The 25,532-nt window shown below is 35.8% G+C and overlaps 2 protein-coding genes across 3 annotated transcripts in view; one reads left to right on the forward strand and one right to left on the reverse strand.

The window, feature by feature from the left end:
* On the reverse strand, positions 1 to 23,160 carry matn4 (matrilin 4). Of its 2 annotated transcripts, XM_081380359.1 has the most exons (19): positions 23,022 to 23,160; positions 18,358 to 18,474; positions 16,888 to 17,451; positions 15,607 to 15,729; positions 15,396 to 15,518; positions 14,064 to 14,186; positions 13,677 to 13,799; positions 12,778 to 12,900; positions 12,124 to 12,246; positions 11,260 to 11,382; positions 10,837 to 10,959; positions 10,432 to 10,554; positions 9,216 to 9,338; positions 8,588 to 8,710; positions 6,609 to 6,731; positions 5,664 to 6,077; positions 4,749 to 4,901; positions 4,352 to 4,456; positions 1 to 879 (listed from the first exon to the last, which is right to left on the reverse strand). In XM_081380359.1, the coding sequence occupies exons 2-19, from the start codon at positions 18,428 to 18,430 to the stop codon at positions 821 to 823; spliced, it is 2,844 nt and encodes a 947-aa protein (XP_081236485.1). In that variant the 5' UTR covers positions 18,431 to 18,474; positions 23,022 to 23,160; the 3' UTR covers positions 1 to 820. The 2 variants fall into 2 exon arrangements, with proteins under 2 accessions (XP_081236485.1, XP_081236486.1); XM_081380360.1 differs by lacking the exons at positions 10,432 to 10,554; positions 10,837 to 10,959; positions 11,260 to 11,382; positions 12,124 to 12,246; positions 12,778 to 12,900.
* Positions 20,807 to 25,532, forward strand: part of rbpjl (recombination signal binding protein for immunoglobulin kappa J region-like) — a gene marked incomplete at its 5' end in the record, with an annotated part of 18,355 nt that continues 13,629 nt past the window's right edge. Inside the window, 3 exons of the mRNA XM_081379709.1 lie at positions 20,807 to 20,840; positions 22,957 to 23,026; positions 24,816 to 24,950. Of these exons, the coding sequence (XP_081235835.1) occupies positions 20,807 to 20,840; positions 22,957 to 23,026; positions 24,816 to 24,950 (239 nt within the window). The remainder of the gene's footprint in view (positions 20,841 to 22,956; positions 23,027 to 24,815; positions 24,951 to 25,532) is intronic.

Raw genomic sequence — 25,532 nt, forward strand, 5'->3', positions numbered from 1 at the left:
AAAAAAGAGTGTTATTAGGAAATATCCAAAAACATAGAAGAATTCACATATAAGAGCCTTATAATGGGGCCTTTTTGCAAATGTCTTGAAAACATAAAAACTGAGGTATCTTATCTGGATTCTGTATGTGTAAATTACATTTCAATAATAACAATAATAAAAAAAAACTGCAATCTTAAGGGGCACTTGTACACACTACCCTGTTTACACAAATCTCATTTTAGTGTTAACAAACCATTCAGGCCATTCTTGAGTCCAAAAATCTGTTTGCAGTCCAGTTAAACAATTAACAAATATCAGACGTGTTCCTCTGAGTATTTCAAATATTCAGGCACAACATTGATGGGAAACAGCTTTGGTAATATGGAGTGCTTCATTTGCCTCATTGTGTCTCTCTCTTTTGGTATCAGTATTTTGTCTGTAAACTAATGATTCTAAGAGTATCATTTCTAACTAATTGTTTTTTTGTAATATAGGTGCATAAAAGGAAGGTTTTATAGATCCACACAAATTTGGTGCCGATAAAAAACAGATGCAAACATGATAATGATGACAATATTTCAGAGTGGTACCAAAAACTTAATTTCCCTTTTTAGTGTATAAATGCTAATATCAAATTTGCCATAAATACATACCTCTCTATAAACCATACAATACAGATCATGTATAAATAGAGAACAATATTAGCCATGTCCAAACATGGCAGCAGAATTATTTGGCCTCATGCCTCAGACATCTACACCTGTAGATCTTTTGACTGTAGGACCCTTGAGCCCCAGCGGGCCCCTTCCTCCTCCATACGGTTGTGTGATGTGCTCTTTCATTTTCTTGTGAGCAACTGGTTCTCCAGCACTTCCAATCGCTTGGTCATAGCTGACAGTGACATATAGTTAAGGAAATATACTATAATAAATGATCATATAATCATACTTAGCATCTTACCTTTCTGCATTTTTGGCTGTTGTAGGCATTAAATATATTCAAACTCTATTTTTACATTTTCTTAAGAAGATGTGAGAGATGTTTGCCAGTGCAAAACTTGCTGATACAAGTCTAGTGTGTTCTAGGTGGTTTCTAATCACTTGTTTGCACATCCTGGGTGTTTTTTAGGTGGTTCCTTAGAAGCACAGCTAGCAAGGTTCATTTTAATACAGTAGTGACAGTTTCATATTGTGTCCATGCCCAACCATTGTTCAAGATTTGCTACATTGATGTCCACAATCACCTTGTTTTGGTGGTGGCACATTATCACTGAAGTAGTCATTAAATTGATCAAAATGTTCCATGTCAAATGTTCCAACAAGATTCGCCGAACGCAGTGCATTTAAAGCAGCCACCTACTGAGTACTCTCACTATCATCCATATCCATTACAAAACAGGGATATATTGATGAAAATTTTTAATAAAAGCTTGAAAATTACTTTTCATGTTTTCAGAGGATGGATGCTTCCATGATACCACAATGCGCCACCGCGCGGGGTGTTTTGACTCATCACCAAAGGTGTTATTGCGACTGGTTAGAAACAAGCTGGTTGTGTTAACATCAGCATGGATTTAAAAATCACATTTCATTGGTTCAGACTCATGCCATCTAGAATTCGCTATGAATATTCACAAAGTTGGAATGCTGCGAAAAGAGTAGAGAGTAGAGAAAAGCTGCAATTTTTCATGATTTAGGAAGGTACACCTCTCAGAAAACATACAAATATAGATACTTTTAGATGCTTAATTGCTATTTGGAGCATTGGGATCACTAGACGATGGCTTGAACTCATTTTTGTGAAAACCTAAAATTCGCAATATTTCACTTGTTTTGCCTGTAGCTCGTAATCATCCCATGTGCGCATTCTGATTTTGCCAGCATGGGTCACATTTGCTTCTGTTGAAGCCATCAGTCTGCATTATTTTAATTTCACTTATTTTTTTAAAAATAATCCTGCTTAACAGAAGAATTTGTGGTGAAAAACTACATTACCCATGATGCTGTACAGAAAATACCACCAATCACAGCGTCACAAGAAGCAAAGTGCGCCTATGAGCTCTTTACCTCCACCTACACCCAACTACTCACCTACTACACAGCCTTGTATTTTTTTTTTTTTTTTGGATTTTAAAATACTTTCTTGCTTCAAATTAAAGTTTGTGATGTTATGATTCACCTCACAACTGATTGGCTTGGTTCATGTCCTATAACGCTTCAACAAAGCCAATTTTTTGTTTTAAATCCCTATGGGAGAAATAAATAGGAAAAATGCTTCCGGAACCAATGCCGCTGAAAAAGTGGGCGGGCACTAATGCACTCTATAGACCTAATGTTGTAGCCCCGCCCCTTTTCAGCACTGCGCTCGTTGTGTTCTGTCTTCCAGTTTGTATTTCCACAGCATGAAGGTAATATCTTACTGATTTATGAATGAACCGCTCGTTTTAAAATCTTCCTAGTCTACTGACATCTGATATGACATCCACTTCAAACATTACAATGCTCATGATAACTTTCATTAACTCTACAATAAGTAAATCCACTTCACCAGCTAATTACTCTTCAACAACGATGCCATAGAAATATACATGAGCTACCGCAAAAAACGTAAGTTCAAAGACAAAATTTTAAAGATGCTGTGTCCTTTTTTCTCTGGCGCATTAAGTCAATAGTAATAGTGGTTTGTTTTAGCTTGCACCACTAATAAACAATTTACATATTTACACCAAAAGGTAAATGACAATGGGTCTCATTCATTAATAATTGTGTGGATTATATTTACGATGAAATTAGATTGTATTATTTAATCAATTTATTATATAATTTTATACATGGATTATATAATACAATTTATGCAATACTTCAATGAAATATCACTTCTTAACATGATTATAAGGCCATACAGAGTAAGTGCTTTTTGCTTACGTGTGGTTTCAGTTGTTCCTATATTTTTTTTGTGTAAATTTAGAAAAAAAAATGTAACAAAATTTTTGGTAATTCGCGATTTGTTCTTAAAATCGTTTGTTAGTGAATGAGACCCAGTGGCCTTTTGGCCTCTCTGCCACTTTAATTTAGAGATGCAGTAGAGAGAAAAGACAGACGATGAGAAGATGTGGGAATTAGATTGGGAACTGTATCACTTCAAAGCAAGCATGCAAACCACTACATCCAACTGTGAAGGACATCTATCAGCAATATCTAACTGTGATGTATATTTCTTAGTAATCTCGTCAAATTCTAGTTAAATGTATCCAGCGGAGACGTGCATCTGCATCTAGTAGTTCAGAACCATCTGTTTCTGGCCTCAGACACAGACAAGGGCTCTTTTGAGCTTGGATAAATGATGCTGAGTGAGAGATCTGAAACAAAGAGCCATTGAAGCGTGTGGTCACAGAGGTTTATGTCAGAAGCCTAAGCAGAGGGGCCAGTCTGGAACAGATCAGACCGACAGACACAATCTAGACTCTCTCCGTACAGAGGGGCTTCTGTTAAACACTTTAGCTGGTTGTAATAATGCGTAAATCCACTAGTTATACACTACCGTTCAAAAGTTTGGGGTCTGCAAGATTTTTTATGTTTTTGAAAGAATTTTCACCAATTATTCTCACCAAGGCTGCATTTATTTGATAAAAAAATACTGTAAAATATTAGTGAAATATTATTCATTTAAAATAACTGTTTTCTATTTTAATATATGTGATCCTGGATCACAAAACCAGTCACATGTCGCACGGGTATATTTGTCGCAATAGCCAACAATATATTGTATGGGTCAAAATTATCGATTTTCCTTTTATGCCATAAATCATTAGGACATTAAGTAAAAATCATGTTCCATGAAGACATTTTGTAAATTTCCTACCGTAAATATATAAAACATTTGTTTTTGCGAGTGAATGCTGCACAATCGTGAACAGAAATGAACAACTTTAAAGGCGATTTTCTCAATGTTTAGATTTTTTTTGCACCCTCAGATTCCAGATTTTCAATAGTTGTATCTCGACCAAATATTATCCTATCCTAACAAACCATACATCAATGGAAAGCTTATTTATCCAGCTTTCAGATGATGTATACATCGCAATTTCAGAAAATTGACCCATGTGACTGGTTTTGTGATCCAGGGTCACATATTTGAAAATGTGATTTTTTCCTGTGATCAAAGCTGAATTTGTCAGCATCATTACTCCAGTCTTCAGTGTCACATGATCAGGTTAGGGATAAGGTTAGGGATTTTTCAAAATAGTAGAAATGATGCTGGCCTTAATAAACAGCACTAATGAGCAAAAAAATAGAGTTGCATGGTGTAGTTGAATGTGCTGAAAAGAAAGCATTGTTTAAAGGATTTGTAATAAATATATAAAGGATATGTTTCTGGGTGAGCTGGTCTAGGGTGGACATCGTAACCTGTTGGAACTCCACAAGACTTTCACACGCGCAGGGGTTCTTAACCTCGATCTCTCCTTGACTCTCAGCTGAAAAATGTTGCAATAAGTGAGAATGAAATAACCAATCATCATTATAAAAAGAATTTCCCTCAAATTTGCATTTATGCATTTGGCAGAAATGCAAATGTGAGGGAAATGCTTTTTATAATGAATATACTGTATGTATAGGATACTCATTGGTACATTCTTAAGTAAATAATGCATGTGTGTGTGTGTATATCAGGCTCTAGATGGTGCTAAAGAACAACATACTGTGTAAATATTTTTGCCATCTAATCCAGATCTATGTGTGTGTGTATTCTCAGAGTTTCAAACGCACCTGCGCAGACATTGAGTTTGAGGTTCTCTGCGATCTGGCTGATGGCAGTGAAGTCGGCGCTGTAGAAGAAGTGTTTTTCCACAGGCTCAGAGGCAATCTCTCTCAGCTCATCCTCCACAGCTTTACCCACACCAACAGCATACATGGTGATACCTGAAACACACAAGACACATCGAATGTTCCAAAGGAGAGACCTTTCATGTTAAGGAGTAAAAAAGTTATAAATTAAGAAAAGAAAAAAATTCAATAAATTGGTAAGAGAGAAGATGCTTATGCTTTAAGCTTAAGCTTTTTTGACTGTCAATTTCTGTCAAAATGTATATCTTTATTAATTTTATAGGAGGTTCACAATTTTTTTGACAATTAGAGACATATCTGATAACATAAAAAAAATGTATCTAATATCTTTCAATCTGTCCTAGAAATAAATAATCTAAAATATTTCAAAATATATAGGCTAAATGAATATAATATAAAAAAAAACCTAAATGTTACAAAGCTAAACTAGACTAAATTTGACATTTTTTCAAGTTTGATAAAGGAAAAAAAAAGTATATATTTTTTAAAAATTTTACATTTTTTGATGAATTTCCATTCTAATTTCTAATAATCTAAAATTTTATAATTCAAATCTATCTAATTTGTTATAATCTGTTCTAGAAATAAATAAAAAATATAAAACATTTATAAATATATAAAAGATTATAATATTTACCCCCAAAAAAAGACTAGCTAGACTAGAATAAAATGTGATTTATTCTATTTTGATAAAGTTAAGTCATATTTTTAATAGAAAAGATAAATTCTTTAACTACAATTTGTACAAAAAAAATATTTTCAAGTGTTTGTATCATTTCTGTGACTGTAACACTTTGGTTACTGTTACACTTTTGTAACACCCCTAAATAATAATACCTGCTTCCTTGGCCTTCTTGGCCCACTCTTGAATATCATCCTGTGAACGGCCATCCGTAAAGACCAGGCCGACCCGTGGGATGTTCTTCCCAGCAGGACGGGCTCCATCAGCCTCGGTGAAGCTGTTCTCCACCATGTGTTTGAGAGCCAAGCCTGTCATGGTACCCTTCTCCATGTATTCCACATTCATCACAGCCTTTTTGATCTCTTCTTTTGTCTGATACATGCTGAGCGTGAACTCTGTCCGCACTCGGCTTGAGTACTGGACGAGACCCACGCGTGTTCCTTTAGGGGAAATGTCCAGCTGATCCACCACCTGGTTGACAAACTGCTTGACAAGCTCGAAATTCTGTGGCCGCACACTCTTGGAACCATCGATGAGGAGGACTAGGTCGATGTTGGAGGATCGACAGGCTTGAAGAGGGCAAATGAAACAAATGTGTATTTCTGAACTGTGACACATATTTTTAATGCTTAGCAGAGAAAGTTGGACTTTTTTAGATTTATAAAGGTGTCTAAAAGTGTCTTTAATGTGTAAAATTGTTGTGCCACAAAAATAATATTTTTTAATATTCTACCAGGTGCTTCCCTGTGCAAAACTCATTGTTGAAATGTTCAAAGTTTAATATTTAGCCTCGGTTTAGAAACAGATACGTTGGTTTTCATAAAAGTATGAGCAATCGTAATACTAATGGTAATACACCTTACTTACTTAAAGTGATCTCTGAAAATTAAACCGAGATAAAAAAGTATTTCAACACTGAAAAAATTACATACTTCACCTTTAACAACAAAGCATGCAGTTCTTGCAGACACCAATCTATACATTGCAAATAGAAACTCTTCCAGCTTTAGGAATTCAGTTTTAGGCATTTCCCCTTTTAAACTAATGTTTAGGACAATCTCATCTGTAATATGGGTCGTCTGAATGAAAGTGTTTCTTACTTCCGCAGGTCTTGCCGTCATCCTGAAGCACATGGCCCTCAGGACATATACAGTGGTATGATCCCGGAGTGCTCACACACTGGTGTTCACAACCATGTTCGACTGTGTTGCATAAGTTATCCGCTGCAGAAGACATAAACATGAAGAGTGTGTCTTAAACCACATCGAAGAATACTTTTCTTCAGCAAGGATGCATTAAATTAATCAACAGTGACAGTAAAGACATTCATATTTCGGTTTCCACAAAATATTAAGCAGCACAACTGTTTTCAACATTGATAATAATAAGAAATGTTTCTTGAGCAGCAAATCAGCATATTAGAATGATTTCTGAAGGATCATGTGACACTAAAGAGTGAATGTATATTTAACGCATAAATGCATATACATGCATAATTTTAAGAAATGTTTTTGACACTTATTCAAATAGAAAAACAATAAAAATATGACATTGTAAGCAGACAGAGCGGAAATCTGGTGAAAAGATGACTGGACTCTTTAAAGCAAACGTCCAGAGCCTTTAGGTAAACTTAAAAAGTGATAAACGACACACTTGATATTTTTGGCCTTTCCAGCTGTTCATGGCCAAGGTCTGGGAAGGTCATCAGGCTTAAAGAGGGGGCGCTTCACTTCCTTGCCAGCTGATTTTGAACAGTTTTAAAGGTAACCATACAGTGTTGAGCAATTTGAGCGCAGTTTGGGAACAGAAAATATTTATGAGGTGGATTAATCTGATAATCAACTCGGAAGGTCAATAAATATTATCTTATCTCAAATGTTTTGAAAGCAAAAAAGCTTGAATGATAGTTGGAAAAGTAAATGTTTTGCACTTGAAAAGCAAGCTGTTGTTGTAACCAATAAAATATAGACATTAATATGTACTAAGCTAATTCTACCGCTGCTTAGAACTATTATTTTTTTGCAATTGTTTTGGGAAAACCTATTAACAGCTGTGCATTACACTGGGAAAAGAGAAAGTATATTAATACCAAAACTTCTTTAAGGGGACATATTATGCTCTTTTTTTTTTGTTTTTGGGCTCTATTAGAATAGGTTTTCATGCTTGAATGTTGAAAACACACATTAGTTTTCACATATTTTACATTGTTGCAGCACCTCTCTTCCCAGTCTGTCAGTAACGCTTTTTCTGTCAGGATCACTATCGTCAAATACGATTGACAATTAGCATACAGTTTGGATTGGGGGTATATAGTTCTGTTCTGGGCAAGAACTCCCATGCAGCCCAGCATGAATAAGAACAGAGAGAGCAGCAATAACCCCCCTTAGGGTAAACAGAACAGAACCAACATGAATGTATTGCAGATATCATTAATTAATTTTAATGTGCAACATAATTAGAGAATTTTAGTCAGAATCAGAATGCCAAATCCTGACTGACGAGAGGAGCTGGGGATGGAGAAGGTTAATTAGCTCCTGTGAAACGCAATAGCTTCTGATAATACTGATGAGCTTATATAGGTATGCAGTGATAGGTGTCGTATTCCTATAGGTAGACGTGGATCAGATGAGAGTCAGCTGATGCGAGTTGACTAACGTGACCTGCCAGAACTGATGCTACACTTAATATTTAGTTCCAGTCTCTACGAAGCCCCTCCTTCCAAAACATGCAGTGTGCTCAGTGGTCAGCCTCAGTTTCAACACACTTCGCAACTATTGCACAGTGTGTTCTGATTGGTCGGCTAACTAAAGCAAATCAACAAGGCCTCGCCCTTTTTTTTGCATATGCTTTGGGTGGGAATTATTTAAATTAGGAATACTGTGACTAAAATAAAGGCGTTTCAGAGAATAACGTCCTTTGGAGGAACTTTGTGCTTTGTAACTTTGCAGACCTTTTTCATGCTCAAACAGCAACATTACACACTAAAGAAAGTTGAACATGAAAAAAGGCATAATGGGACCCCTATAATTCACTTTAATGCAGTCAATATAACAGGATCAGTGCAGTGCTTGATACATACACTGGCAGGTCTTTCCGTTCTCCTGAAGAGTGTATCCCTCATTGCAGCGACAGTAGAAACCATTGAGCACACCAACACAGTGATGATCACAACTGTGATTCCCAAATGAACAGTAATCGATCACTAAGAGATAAAAACAAAGGAAATTGTGTTTTAGTGAGCAAATATCCACTAAATTGGAAATGACTTTCCTTGAGGGGTCTGATCATAATGCAAGCATTTTCCCCCCATAAGCAAAAATGTATACTTAAAGGGCATAGGGTAGAGAACATCTCCTTAAAATATGTCATGCAAAACTAACTACCATCAGAAGTCATTTTCTTCAAAAAGGTATTAAATATTATATTTTAATGATTCTGAAAGGTAAAATTTAAAAATCATAATTAGAACTAAATATTTTATGAACAGCACCCCCTGTTGTGACCAAAAAACAAAACATGCAAAATCATGATGTAGCTGTCCATTTTAAGAAATTATTACGGTAAGAAAAAGCAACATTATGAGAGCTAAATGATTTAAGAAGCCTGTTGCCAAGTTAAACAGAGCAAGCATGCATGATTAGCATTGTGTTAGTTTTGTGTGCATAGATCTGGAACAGTGATCATGTGGACCAGTTACTCTCACTAACTTGTGCAGGTCTTCTTGTCATCATTGAGAGTGTATCCGTCCTTACAACGGCAGTTAAAGCCTTTGAGGACACTCACACACTCATGCTCGCAGCTATCATTCCCAAATGAGCAGTAATCGATCACTGGAACAGGAAGAGGATGGCAAGAAACACACTTTACAAAAGCAGAGAACACTGCAAGCAATACACAAGTTGTATGCACAGATAAGCACCCATAAGTTACTGTTTTTAAGTTGTTGTTAAATGCTTAAGTAGACTTTTAACATCTAAAGGTTTCACAGACAAGGCTTAAGCCTAGTCCCAGACTAAAATGGATGTATTAGCTGTTTTAACTGAAAGCAAACTTTCACTGATATATCTTAAAATATGTCAGTGACATTGTTTTGTCTCAAGATGCACACCAGTAATGTTTTTTTCTAAGGCACGTTTATAAAAGCTACTTAAATGTCCTACTTGAAATATGGCCTGCTCCTGGCTTAATCCAAGCCCTGTCTGTGAAACCTGCCTTAATGTAACCGATGTGTTTATGTTTTTTTGTTGTCCTTGCAATGTTGTATTGATTGATTGATTGATTGATTGATCATTTTGTTCTTGCTGTTAATTCTTGTTTTGGTACTGGTTGCTTTTTACCGGCAAATCCAGTGGAAGCCAATTGCTGCCTCATAAAATAAAAAATAAAAAATAAAAATAATAACTTTGTGCCTTTTTACAATTGCAACTTTATCTCCAATTATTTTAGATTTACACTTCTGTTCAAAAGTTTGGGAATGGTTTTTTTTTTATGTTTTTGAAAGAAGTCTTTTATGCAAACCAATGCTGCATTTAATTGATTAAAAAAAAAACAAGAAAAACAGGAACATTGTGAAATAATGTTACAATTTAAAAAAAAAAATCTATTTGAATATATTTTAAAACGTAATTTATTCCTGTGATGACAAAGCTGAATTTTCAGCATCATTACTCCAGTCTGCAGTGTCACATGATCCTTCAGAAATCACTTAATATGCTGCTTAATATTTTTGTGGAAATAGTGATTAATTTTTTTGTAACAAATACTGTCATATTTGATCAAATGAGTACATATTTACTGAATAAAAGTGCTAATATCTTTCAACAAAAAGAAATCTTACTTGACCCCAAACTTTTGAATGGTAGTGTATATCTCATTTTATTTCTAATTATTAGTATATTTGTATAATATGTTGCCCTCACTAACTTGTGCAGGTCTTCTTGTCATCGCTGAGTGAGTATCCATCGTTACAAATGCAGTGAAAGCCTTTAAGGACACTCACACACTCGTGCTCACAGCTATCATTCCCAAATGAGCAGTAATCGATCACTGGAACAGGCAGAAAGAAGCAGAGAAGCTCAAAATATGGAGTAAGACGAGCAGCCAAAGTAGTTGGCAAACAGCAAAATGTTTTGTAAGAGGAAGAAGCATAGAAGGAAAGTTGAAAAAATGTTATTACATTAATTTTTCTACTGAGATGTGCTTGTTTTATGGATTTGGAGTTAAGCATGGACTTACTGGAATTATAAAAGATATGAAATATTTTGGTTTTGTACTTAAGTATCAAATTGGGCTGTGTGTGTGGATTTGAATCATGTGGCCTTCACTAACTTGTGCAGGTCTTCTTGTCATTGTTGAGTGAGTATCCATCGTTACAAATGCAGTGAAAGCCTTTGAGGACACTCACACACTCGTGCTCGCAGCTATCATTCCCAAATGAGCAGTAATCGATCACTAAATATGGATTAAATGGATTTAAGGACATGACCAAACAGGATAAACATTTCTCTTTTATATAAACGATATAGTTCAGAAATTTCCGCAGTTATTTAAATCATGATTAGATTATAACAGATAAAACCACAGCTCTTTTTGTGACCATGTCTGTTGGAGATCAATTTGGAAACCTATTACACTGAAAAGCTAATATAAGTTTAGCGATGGATGGCCCAAAAATTGATACTAAACAACTGAAAAAAAAAGCGTGGAAATTAAACGAGTGAATGTAGAAATGGATTGTGAGCCTTCACTAACTTGTGCAGGTCTTCTTGTCATCGTTGAGTGAGTATCCATCATTACAGCGGCAGTGAAAGCCTTTAAGGACACTCACACACTCGTGCTCGCAGCTATCATTCCCAAATGAGCAGTAATCGATCACTAAATATGGATTAGATGGATTAGAATTCAAGGATATTACATGCTGCAGAATATAGTAAATATTTCATTAATCCCTAATTAACATTTTTTCAGCATTTGGGTATTTTAAAGGAAAGTTTCTTCCAAATGTTTCACAATATTTCTCAATTGTCTAAATAAGTCCACGACAAATGGTGCATTAAACAAGATGGGTGTAAGAGACTTTTTGGTCTCAATCAACATAGAAAAAGAAAAGCATTTTTTTCCTGACAAGCAAAATCTAAAGAGCATCTCTGTTTGAACAGTTAGTGCGTTCAAGTCCTCCTGGGAAGATTGTATTTATGAGTCGTAATTACAACGTCAGGTGATTTCAGAAAATTTTGTCCATGCAACGTAGATTTTATTACAAATGAAAACAAATTTGTTCAAGAATTTTTACAAATTTACGATTAATACAGATACAGACTCTCACTGACATGCCCCTAACTTGGAATCTCAGGGCTTAAAGAAAATCCAGTTTCCCCACTCGTAATTATGACTTTGTGGTGAAGTTCATGTGCGTTTTACTCGTCTTAATCTTTCCAACATGACTTGAATGTACCAAGTGTTCAAACTGGAAAAACACCACTTGTTTGGAAAGCTCTTACAAGCTTAGCAATCAATGGCTGAAATATTGATGGTAAACAATTGACAAAAAATGGAAGGGAATTGATTCTTAAGGAAGGTTGATTGTGAGCAGAATGATATTCTTCCTTCACTAACTTGTGCAGGTCTTCTTGTCATCATTGAGAGTGTATCCATCATTACAGCGGCAGTGAAAGCCTTTAAGGACACTCACACACTCGTGCTCGCAGCTATCATTCCCAAATGAGCAGTAATCGATCACTAAATATGGATTAGATGGATTAGAATTCAAGTATATGACATTCAGTGCCGAATATGGTAAATTTTCGAATTAATCTCACATATAACTTGTGATTTACAGCATTTAAATGCTCTAAGTTAAGTTTCCTTCTAATTGTTTCTCAAGTGTCTACCAATGATCTTGATTTGGTCATCATATGCTCACATTGGGGACTTTTTTTTGGGGGGGGGGGGGGGGGTGAAACAGGACGTTTTGGAGAGAGGCTGTATGGTCTAATTTAGCAGTTAAAACTTTGTAGACAGATATCTAAAATCCCTTACAAAAGCTGTAAGTGCTTTGAGAAAGAACAGACAGCAGTGAGAGAAAGGATATTAGACCCTTTGACCCTTTGGGATCCACATCTGTTGGTGTTCAATCTAGCAGCTTTGCAATTTAGCAATGGGTTGCCGCAATACTAACGGTAGACAATTAAGAAAAATAGAAGGAAAACAGATTTTGAAGGGACACCGTTGATTCGATGAATGTAAAAACTGACGATGGCCTTCACTAACTTGTACAGGTCTTCATGTCATCGTTGAGTGAGTATCCATCGTTACAACGGCAGTGAAAGCCGTTGAGGACGCTCACACACTCATGCTCGCAGCTATCATTCCCAAATGAGCAGTAATCGATCACTAGAACGGGCAGAGAAGAGTTAGAAAGCTTTGGCAAAGCAGGAAGAGCAAATAAATCACATCATAGGAACATACAAGCTGTGTTTCAGAATAGTTAAGCTGCAAAAACATATGTGCATGTGTCTCTTTAGAGGTGCTGGAGAGTAACTAGCTTCAGTCAGAGATAACTTAGCTTAGCTGTCTTCAAAACAGTTTAGCTTTTCCAGTAACAAGCTACTTTTGCCTACAAATTGCAGTGTAGCATGGAAAATAATATATATATTTTTAAATATTGTTTGCAAATTTTGTTCCAGTCCACATAACTACTGCTTTGTCACGAATAGCCTTAATTTAGTTTGCTACTTTTTGATAGTAGCTTGTAGCACAGTTAACAAAAAGTAACGTGATTGTAGCTTGCTAAGATAATAGGCTAATCAATTAGCTTCTCCATACTGCTTATAAGCAGCTCTTGATTGTTTTGCAGTTTTTACTGTTTACTATAAAGTCTGAGTGGAACTAGAAGCTAAAACACTAAAACACTTTGTTTTTGTTCAGTGGCTTAACCAGCTGGTAACAGCAGGAATGGATAGATAAGTAGCGTGTGCTTTATAGCAGCATAACGCAGCCATGCGGAAGCTGTGATGACATTTCAAACTTTCCCTTTGCATTAGAGACTGTTCAATGTGCTTGAAAAAATGTTAGTTGGGATAATGTCTATGTCTAGCATGTAATTATAGGCTTGTAGTGTTGTGGGTATATAAAACGTTCATATGTAAATTGTGTGTGCCCTCACTGACTTGTGCAAGTGGTTTCATCCTCATTGAGCGAGTATCCTTCACGGCATTGGCAATAAAAGCTCTGAAGCACACTCACACACTCGTGCTCACAGCTATCATTCCCAAATGAACAGTAGTCGATCACTGGAACAGGCAGACAAAAGCATGAAACTTTGGTGATGAGAAAACACATGCAAGATTCATCTCTAAGTTTGGCTATGCAAACATCCAACAAATGTCAGTTTCTCTTTAATCACCTGCTCTGTATTAATATGGTATACGCAGTGCATACTACTAATGCGTAACATATTGCATATAACACAGCATATACTGTATACTGCATACTAATTTTAAAAAGTGTTTTAAGTGCAGGGAGGAAATATTTGTGTCCCGGTTGCTCTCACTAACTTGTGCAGGTTTTCAGGTCATCGTTGAGTGAGAATCCTTCTTGACAGCGACAATTAAAACCGTTGAGGACACTCACACACTGGTGCTCACAGCTATCATTCCCAAACGAGCAGTAGTCGATCACTGGAACGGGCAGAGAACAGTGAGAGAAGTCTGAGTAATTAGGTGTTAAAGACCCCATGCTTTCTGGATTTTAGTCCATGTCTATTCGTTTCGATAGGCTAGTGTACTTCCTGCTTCACTCAGTGTTGTTAACTAAAACTAAAAGGGTAGCTCTTTATTTTACAGTCCTGTTCCGCATGTACATACTATGTACTTACAATAACTGGGTTATAACTAGGTGCTAACCCTGAACCTATCCCTAAACCTAACCTTAACCCATGTAGTTACCTTATATTACCAGTACTTTCTTGGGTAACTACACTGTAAGTACACTGTTAGTACATGTTCTGTAAAATAAAGTGTAACCACAAACTATTCAAACATGTTTTTGATAATTAAAATAAAGCTTAAATAAAATATAATATTAGATGTAATACTTAAAACCTAAAATTAGATATGTTGCTTTGGCAGTTAAAGCACTAAAATTACTAAAACTGAAATAAATAGTAATTAAAATTAAAGCTAAATATAAATATTTAAAAAAAAAAACTACTAAAATGACAAAAATCACTTAACAAAATTACTAAAACTTAAACTAAAATTAAAATGAAAAGCCAATTCAAAAAAATTACGGTAATAATAAACAGTACTTAAAAAATTCTAAATAACACCAGTTTCAATAGGAAAATATGTATATACAGTTGAGAAATTCACTCTGTGATTTCTTGGGATCTTTAAGTTTGAATTTAAGTATACAAGCAAGCAAGCATACTGTACTTGCATACCTGCAGAAGAGGTGTATATTTAGTATACAATGATGTTCCTTCAGCTATGTTCGGAATGGAATGCTAGTGCACACACTACTGCATGCTGCATACTGTACAGTATATATTAAATATTACTGTGCAGTATATATTATATACTGCACACTTTAGTGAATGCAGTCTAGATATTTCATGCATACACAAAATTTGCATTCTGTAATCAGTATACATAATACTGCTTAAATAGTATGGTAGTATGCTATTCCGAATGTAACCCTCGTCTGTATAGTCGACTAAAATATTAGTTTATGTACATTTTACAATTCACTCAAATTGTTACGTAGATATAATTTGCAATCATTATTTTTTAAACTATAAAAATAGAAGTATTTTCACTAGTCATCTCAAACTGTACAACAGCAAAAGCAGCTCATAAAAAATATCATCAAGCACATGCATCACTAACTTGTGCAAGTTCTCTTGTCGTCGTTGAGTGTGTATCCCGTGTTACAGTCGCATGTGAATGACCCAGGGGAAGCGATACAAATCTGCTGACAATCATGCTTCTCTTCAGCACATAAATCAATGGCTGCAAGAAGCAAACACACACCTGTTGAGCACCACGGAATGATAATTATGTCATACTTCTGTGATGTGTAGTTTGTAAGGGTACACACGCGTGCAGGTCTTGCCGTCCTCATTGAGCGTGTATCCAGGCAGACACAGACAGTGGTAGGAACCAGGCGAACTCTCACAGATGTGCCCACAGCCATGATCTGACTCCAGACACAAGTCCATCCCTGCAAATCCAATGCACATATGAGAACTGCGAAAGCAGGAACAACTAAATCATAGTGTTCACAATCACAGGGCATAAAAGCAACAGCATTAATATGCTTAAAGTCAGCATACGATTTAAGCATTTGAATCCTTGTTGAAATAGGATATTCAACGAGAAAAAAATTAAAGGTGGGACTGATTTAAAGATCAAAGGACAATGTCAACCAATGTTCACGACCAATGTTTTTATTTTGTTTTTACTTTTGACAAAAATGTCCTTTAAACTAGTCAATTCCTCAAAATCAATTATCTTTAGTCAATTTTACTCTCACAAAAATGGCAAACCATTTTTGTTGAAAAAAAAATAACAATAAAGAATAAAAATGTTAAGATTGTGATAAATTGGATTAAATAATTTTTAAATATTTTTAAAAGAATTTTAAGAATTAATTTATTTTATATTTAAATATAGATTATTTCACGGTGTATCTTAAATGTATACAGTAAAAGTTTGGGGTCAGTAATACTTTTTTAAAAGAAATGTATACTTTTATTCAACATGGATGCATCATATCAAAGGTGACAGTAAAATCATTTATAGTGAAAAAGATGGTCACACTTTAGATTAGGGTTCAATTCTCACTATTAACTAGACTTTTGCCTTAATAAACTCCTAATTACTGTTTATTAATAGTTAGTAAGGTAGTTGTTAAGTTTAGGTATTGGGTATAGGATTAAGGGATGTAGAATAAAGTCATGCAGAATAAGGCATTAATATGTGCTTTATGAGTACTAATAAACAACCAATATCCTATGCATGATTATGAGCAACTAGTTAATTGTGAGAATTGGACACTAAACTAAATTGTTAAGATTTTCAAATAAGTCACATAAATAAATTACATTTTTAATTGTAATAAAATTTGGTAATAATACTGCATTTTTGATCAAATGCAGCCTCATTGAGCATAAGAACCTTCTTTCTAGAGCTTTAAAAAAAAATTACAAACCCGAAACTTTCAAACAGTATTGTATATCTTTTGTTATTGCTAAGGAAAACTTGCAACTTTGAGCTGAGGTTTGAGGTTAGAAAAGAATCCGAAAAGTTCAAAAGTTCAACACAAATGTCTAGATTCATTCACTGGGGTTCTTGTGAATCACATGGATTAACACTTTACCACAAAGCTTGTCTTGGAACTGAAGCCCAAACTGGTGAATAAGGTCAAAGCTCTCCACGAGGAACACGTGATCCTCAAACGGTGGTGATGCCATTGCTCGCAGTGATGTCATATCGGCCCTGGCGACACCAATAGCGTAGATCTCAATCCCAGACTCTCTCGCAGCAGCTGCCACTTCAGCCACGCGGTCCTGAGGGCGGCCGTCCGTCACGATAACAGCTACATGGGGAACGTTGGGACGGGCGCCTTCCTCGGCAGAGAAGGCTACACTCATGGCGTAACGGATGGCCAGGCCGGTCATTGTGCCCTGTGCCAATGGAATGATCTCGTTGATAGCTTTGACCATCTGCGCTGGCTTGCTGAAGGCTTTGAGGGAGAAGACGTTCTGGACCTGGCTGGAGTATTGGACCACACCAACTCTTGTAGCTTCCAGACCAATGTCCATCTCATGAATGATGTCAATCATGAACTTGCGCATAGTCTCAAACTCATGGGGGCGAACACTGCGGGAGCCGTCGATGATGAACACAAGGTCAACCGGACCAGATTTGCACTTTGGTTCAGCTGTAAAATGTGGAAAAATAGAATTAAAAACCGCATAATGACAATACTGACACAGTTTAAAGTGAGTATGAGAAAACAAGGTTCTTTATTGGCATCTATGGCTCCATGAAGAACCTTTAACCTCCACAGAACCTTCCCAGTGTGCAAAAGGTTGTGATGTTAGTGGAAAAAGATTCTATAGATTACTAAAATATTCTTGACACTTAGGAAAAAAATGGTTCTTATAAGAACTGATCACTGAAAGACTGCTTAGGGAACCCCAAAATGGTTTTAATGACTTTTGTTATAATTTTTAAGAGGGAGTAGAAAACACATTTATCTTTTGTTGCTGACATTAAATGTTGTCTAATCAAACTCTTTTCAGCTCCAAATTAATCTGTCATTTAGTAGTCAAATTAGGAAGATGGCTGACCTGCTCCTTGGTAACCATGAGCAAAATTATCAGAAATAAAAGATCTAGTATACATCAAATAAAGGTTCACCATCAAAGCAAGGATAAACATGCTTTGTGTGGTGAATTAATGTCTGCTAAGAGCATGAAACCATCGAAATTTAAGAGGCATTTAGAAACCAAACACTCAAATTATAAAGACAATATTATGCAGTCAATTTTACTTTTCAGCCTAACCTCATGTGAATAATTTTGCATATTGAGCCGATGCAGTTAATGTAAATATAATACATGTTGGTTTATCTTTGCATGTAAAATCTGGATCCTGAATCATTTGAGAACCACAGATCTAGCTGATAAAAAAAACATGCTCTACAATGGCAATCTGATTTGCCAACACCAACACAATTGTGCCACCACTAAATGCTTAGTGTATTAAACAGACTCTGAGGTAGTGTCTACCGCTGTTACTGTCAAGATTGAATTATTAGTGTTATAACGGCGGTTTAACCAACCTGATTTAGGTCTTGCTTCTGTTGCAGCCATTATGGCTATTAGCACACCAACATACACCAACACATGTGTCATGTTTCGTCGACAAAGGCCCAATCTCGCCGTAAAAATCCCACTGGCTGTAGGTGGAGAAGAGAAAGAAACAGAAAAATGGCAGGTCAAGGGAAATCTGTGCTTTAAAGACAGCCATACATTCCAGTCTGAGCTTGCAATAAAACGGCGACACCAAACAGATGGTCCACAGCAGCACTTCTAAACAGACTGTTAACATGGAAGAGTTAATAGACTTTTGGGCCAATCACATCACCACAGGCTCCGAGTTCAAACGCTGTATGAAGTAATTGCTGGAAAATAACCGTGTCTGGGACACTGGCGCTGTAAACAGAGTGCTGTCAGTCACTTTGAAAAGGGATCTACCTCTCCAAGGGCCTGATAAGGGTTATCACTATCAGTGGTCATGGTATCACTAGAGTGTGTCATGATTTGGCATTCATTTTACTGTCTCTGAACTCAGCAGATAAAACAGCCAGACGGATTACTGCTGTGCTGCATTCCTATCCATTCAATCAAAAACAGGATTTTCAGCAGTACAATTTGCAGAGTTGAAGCTGATATGCTTACAGAAAATTTTAAATTCTGTCATCATTTACCTACCTTCGTGCCTTTCCACTCCACAAAAGTACCATAAAAGTTGATGTGCACTATATTGCAAATATGAAATTTGCTTTATGCGAAGAACAGACACAAATTTAAGCTATTATTTGCTAATAATCTATAGCTCTCAAATGCCATTCTTTAAGGCCATACACAACTGTTCAAAAGTTTGGGGTAAGTAAGCTTTTTTTGGTTACACTTTATTTTACAGTATGTGTACTTACAGTGTAGTTACCGTACTGGTAATATAAGGAAACTACATAGGTTAAGGTTAGGTTTAGGGATTGGTTCAGGGTTAGTATCTAGTTATTACCCAGTTATTGTAATTACTATAAGTAGTACATAGTATGTACATGTGGAACAGGACTGTAAAATAAGGAGCTATGCTTTTTTAAATACTTTTTTTCACTGATTAACTGTGACAGTAAAAACATTTATATTGTTACAAAAGAAAGACTTTCTATTCATTTGAATTAATTTCTATACATTTGAACAGTAGTGTCCGTCACGCTTCCGATGTGAACGCTCTCATTTGTTAACATTGGTGCTAGAAAAATATACAGTGCTTCTACAGATTACATATTCAAACGTGCCTCGTTGACATCAAACATGCATCTTTATGGTCATTTTTGGTCAGTCTGGAAGATCAAATCATACAGTTTTGAAATAACATGTGTGCGAGTAAATAATGACCTATAGGGTGAATTTACCCCTTTCAAAAAGACAATGACAGGAAAATATATTGCACATGCATCTCTATATACTACTCTCAGCATGAAATAGAGTGACCTCTATGACCAGTGCTGGTCTGTGGTTTCTCCGAGCCTTGATTAAGATTCTGCACATAACTGTCGGTTTCAGTGGCATCCAGGTAAACGGCAGACTTCAGTCCACTGTGAGCAAATACAATGAAGCCTTCAGTGCTATATGTGTGCATTAGGCTTTAAGTGTGTGCGTATGAGCTGCCGAGACCCTTAACTCAACTTTGATTATTTCAGCACTGTATGGTCACACACATCATGCTGGCAGAGAGCCAATAAATTCAGAAGATTAAAGTGGTTATTTAATGCTTACAGAGAATGACTGGCTTTTGGATGGCAGCCCATTTCATCTTTAACTACACTACATTAAGCACAACATAGCAGACATATAAAGAGGTGCTGTTATTCCAGTCCATTTGTATGTACTGATTTAAAATTTTGACTTTGAAATTGTTTCCATTAAACTGGCTTTGAAGAACATGCAGGGTCTTGTAAAAGGGGTTTGCTGGTTTAATGAACACATACCCCCCATATTTAAAAATGTTAGGCCCTGCATCTGCAAATTCCATATGACTACCAAGTTGTGTAAAATCACTTATCCTTTTCAGTATGATTCCTGTTTGCTTGTTGGTAGTAACTGAAAAGCCAGATGGTTTGGTGTCCATGCTTTCTCTCCACAACATAATCAGCAATAAATGTCACCCACATTTATTTGGACTTTACGGCTCATTCCATGTTCACTTGTATCAGTAACTGCTTGCCACGTGGAGGGAGGCGTGAGAATTCAGCACCTGAGTACAGGTGACTATCTCTCAAAACAAACATGTATATAGATTTACAAATACTCCTGATAACACAGTTATTGGAATTGGAGATGGAGAAGTCTTCTTACAACAGAGCTCTGACAGTTACACTGTCGTCACATTGCGAAAGGAGAGAATAAAGTAAAACCAGGTAGCATGAACAACAGTGGAGTGTCTGGCACAGTAAAGGACTTTATGAAGATTTCAAAACGGCTGTTGTACACCTGAGCGTCATGCAGGACCAAAGGAAAGGAGACAGAGAAACAGGTCAGTGTGGGAAATATTATTATTAATATATTATATTATATAATATTATTAATAACATTATTTTAAGCAAAAAAAAAAAAAAATTATATAATATTTATTATGTAATATTTTTATTTATTGATTAAAAATAAATAAAACATTAAAAGAGAAACATGCTTGTTAACAATGGTGGGCATTCATTTAAGAAAATAATAAATTGTATTTTATTTATAATCATATTTTTATTTGTATTATATAATATTTATTATTATAACAAATAATAAAAAAACTAAATCTAAAATTCTCATTACTGTAAAGCATTAAAATAAATAAATATTAATACTCAACATAAATCATTTATCAGTATAAATTAAAGGCAGTAAAAACTGCATGGCGGGGGAAATGTTCTTAATTGTTAAAAACAGCCTTAAACTTAATGGTACCAAAAATATGCTTTATATTCTTTAAGCAAAGTAGAAGTTTTGACTCTGGTGTGAAATATGACCCTATCATCATAGGTTTCCGTTTCAGTAATCTCTGAGCATTAAAAGTCTTGAGAGATTGATAGTGCCTCCCAACATAGTAACGTGGAGGAGTGAGAAAAGGTGACAGGCAGTAAAAAAAGAAGAGTGACAGCACATTTCTTTCAGAGTGCTGCTGAGTATATCTTTGGAAGACTGTTCAAGCTTCCCAGATCCCAGCTCTAGCCCAAAGGGATCTCCATGGGTTAAAGTCTCACAATGTAAACATTTCTCTCAGACAGACCAAAGAAAAACCCAGTGTGAGGCAGTGAGAGAGAAGACAGGATCATTAGAGGAAGAGGGCAAATGGAGGAAAATGACAAGCGCGGTTTATTTGGCAGTAGATTGACTGACAGCTTCACAGTTAGATTAACCAACAGCAGCTTCTTGTTATAGTAGGATTGAAAGCAGATGTGACGCTTTGCTACTAATAGTGGTTTCGCCTCCAGCCAACCACTGCGCACCTAAAGCATGTACTGGTGTCCCAAAACCAAGGGAGCCTATCTAGACAGCACTGTGGAAATTCTGTTTAGGTTGGCGGCACACTAGGTTTTGAGACACGGCCAGTCTGTTACACGCTGATCTATATTTAGATTCGTTCAGCTCTTGGCTGTGTTCAGAATGGAGTAATTACTGCACAGTATGGGTTACTGTTTATGGTCACAGTTGCTTTAATATTATGTTAAACAGAATAAAATATGCAAGAATAAAAGTTTCAAACATTAGTAAACTGCATTCTTGTCCTATAACCTCATGATGTTGCATGTTTAATTCAACGATTCAGGTCATCAATCAATCAATCATTAAATAAATGTTGCAAATTATATTCAACTTTTGTCTAGATTACAAATAATGGATCGAAAATTACGGTTAACATAGCTTTGACTGAAATAACTCCTATTAGTCTCCTGCAGAGACCTATACTTGGAAATCGTAGGCCAATTTGAGACCATTGCATTGTGGGAGAGAGTATTCCACAGTGCGCTTAGTTTTATATTGCAAACTATAATGGATACATTACAGAACAATTACATAGGCTGCTGTGTGTGCCACTAGGCCTACATACTGCAGAAATAGTATGAATAGTAGCCTATATGCTATTTTAAACAAATGCACTTTTCGCAGGTATAGGAGCACGACATGCGACCATAACAATGCTTTTATCTTGAAAATGGGTCACATAACATGTAAGAATGCACATAGATTGTATATATATATTCAACAAATCAAGTGTATTTTTTTTTTTTTTTTAGTTTTTCCCAAGTAATCATTCTCAAAACTTCTCAAAAAAAAAAAACTATTTTTTTTATTATTATTTAGCCTAATTAAAATATATATTTTTCCTCAGGGAAAATTGCAGAAGACGTTTAGCCTGAAAGCACTGTTTAAAAAAAAAAAAAAAAGCACGAAAATATTGCTCAGCTAAGCACATTTACCATGTTGCACACATTAAATAATTTAACCATTTCACAACTGCTAATAAGTAATAAATATTTTTTTTAGAAGGCCAGTCTTCATGTCATTAAACGAACAGTTTCAGTAGTTTTGCTTAATTTACAACTCAATAAAACAAGTAAAACACAAGAAACAAAGATAGTTTCCTCTTAATTCTCCAGGGTTGGCCATCGTGGACTCTACTGAAGCCTCTCACCTGTACACATCAGACGCGTGCTTCACTCACCTCAGGTAATGACACAGGTACAAACTCTCCTGTACAAGTGTGCAACGGTATCCAAAAAAACGACAAAAACGACGCTGAAGTGGTTCAGGAAGCCTATTAAAAGTGTCAAGCCGTTCCTTAAGGTGAGTAGTAACCTCTCCAGGCGATTATTCTGGGATAGAGTGAACAGTCAGGACATTGGCCAGGTATTAAATCTGCAGAGCACGTTTGAAATGTAGATCCCACCCCCGTCCGAAATGGGAAGAGCAGGCAGGATTTCTTTGGGGGGTTGCTTGCAGCTGGAGAGAGAACATTAGCTTTCTTTTAGTGAGCCCTCAGAAATTCCTTGCGGCTCTGCTTTAGTCCACGAATGATGCACGAGCTCTTTAAGTGCCACTTTTGAACACAGAGCTGACTTTATCATTTTGAATTTCATTCAAAGTGTTGCTATTTTCTTTATAGGCTTTCTATGAAATATTAATAGTGTCTATATTAGGGTAGTCGACAAATAACGTTTAAGATCTTAGAGTGCAGTTTAAATGAAAGGAAAGTGTTTGAGGCCTCCTGTAACTGGTCGTTTAAAGGGATAGTTCACCCATAAATGCAGATTCTGTCTTCGTTTACTCACCCTCAAGTTGTTTCAAGCCTGTATTATTTCATTTTTGTGCTGAACACAAAAGAAGATATTTGGAAGAATGTTGGTAACCAAACAGTTTCTGGTCCCCATTGACTTTCGTAGTTTTTTCCCCCTCTTTTCTATGGAAATCAGTGGTTACCAACATTCTTCCAAATATTAGCCAAACACAGGGATCCAATTTGATCTCTATCCTAATGCGCTCAAAGTAGTAAGTAACATTACTGCCTTTGACCCCAAATCCTCTTGGGAATGCCTCAAATAAAAACCCTGGCAGACAGACTGAAACATTCTAAGCCTTGGGAATTATATGAGTTTTCAATTAAAGCATTTTACTCTTTTGGGAAATACCAATCAAAGAAATTAAGCAAAGAAATTAAGACTGGCAGAAAATTATGCACTGTTAAAAATACTGAACAAAATTGGGGCAGGAGATTACCATAATATTAATTAAATCAACCATTTCAGATTGAGTAATAATAAAACAAGATATTTAAAAGTGAAACGAATAACTGCAAATATGAAACAATTAATTAAAGTCAAATAAATTCATCGTTTTACATGTTTCAAATGTACATGGAGAGCAAAGTGCTTAATAGTCCACCCGAAAAATGAAAAACATCATGAGTCATTTACTCATCCTCTTGTAATTCCAATCCCATGATACTTTCATTCCTCTGTGGAACATAAAATATGCTTTCTTAACGTTTTAATACAACAAGCATTATAAGATTATTCTTCTGTGTCTAAAATTATTTACAAGGGAAACTTTGATAAAAGGATTTAATTTTATAAATATTTCCCCAAATCTGTGTATTGAATCTTCTAGCTCTATAAAACAATATTCTTTTTCAAAAATGATGGGAAAGTGTCATGTTCTGTCCTCTAATTGTCTGCATCACTGTCTACACATCCAGCCCACTATTTGCTTCAGTATGTCTATCATTATAACTCTATAATATCTATTACTGAATCATACTTCTTGGCATTTGTGGTTAGTTCTGCTGAGCTTTCTGACATTAACCACAGCAACAAGAGCAGCCAAAAAGGCTGTTAATGCCCCTATTTAAATTGTGTCCCAATATAAAGAACTATTCCATGATAGGATCTTTGAGAAAAGCACAGATAGTTTACTTTGGAAAGGATGCCAGTTTAAAATAAATATTTTTGTGCATCACTAGGGAGGAACAAAATTTCTCCTTGTTGCAAAAAGTAACCAGAGATTCAGTGAGGCAATACCTTCAATTCAGACCTGACCAATCAGTGATCATCCTGCATGCCAAAGTTGCTCAGAAGTCTTATGGGAATGAGAAAAGGTAAAAATGATTTACATCTGTGCATTTACATGTTCAAAAAGCGAACCACACATGCATTCACATACACACACTTTCCATAGACATAACGATTTTACTGTAAAAACTGTATATTCTCTCCCCTTAGACTAAACCTACCCATCACATAAAACTTTCTGCATTTTTACATTTTCAAAAAGCATCACTTAGTATGTTTTATAAGCTGTTTTCCTCATAGGGACCAAAAATGGGGACATTTTGTCCACATTATGGTAAGGTTTACCTGGACATACACACACACGCTTTACTGAAAATCAGCTGGTTTAGCTTTTGGGAAATGTCTAAACCAAATCTTTGCTGGAAAAATCATACCAGCTTAAACTTTTTTTTTTTGGAACATGGAAGCTGGTTTGTTCCTGGTTCAACAGGTCTACCAGTCCATGTCCACCTTGATAAAGACTGACTAACCAGCTTGGACTAGATTATGCCTAGCTAGAAACCATCTACCCTGTTCCAAATGGTTGTTTTAGCCATATTTCCACCAGGTTCTTTTATCACTCACAGGAACATCATTTACAGAAAGTAAGACTATTGCACACCTCTTTC

Source organism: Scardinius erythrophthalmus (genome assembly GCF_964197995.2).
Source record: "Scardinius erythrophthalmus genome assembly, chromosome: 12".
Lineage (NCBI taxonomy): Eukaryota > Metazoa > Chordata > Actinopteri > Cypriniformes > Leuciscidae > Scardinius > Scardinius erythrophthalmus.

Bases quoted from the DNA above. Each gene is read 5' to 3' on its own strand.
- matn4 (XM_081380359.1), bottom strand. From the start codon at position 18,430: ATGACACATGTGTTGGTGTATGTTGGTGTGCTAATAGCCATAATGGCT. The intron at 11,383-12,123 runs GTTAGTGAAGGA...ATCCATATTTAG, and splicing joins TGACAAGAAGACCTGCACAA to TGATCGATTACTGCTCATTT. The intron at 10,960-11,259 runs GTTAGTGAAGGC...ATCCATATTTAG, and splicing joins TGACAAGAAGACCTGCACAA to TGATCGATTACTGCTCATTT.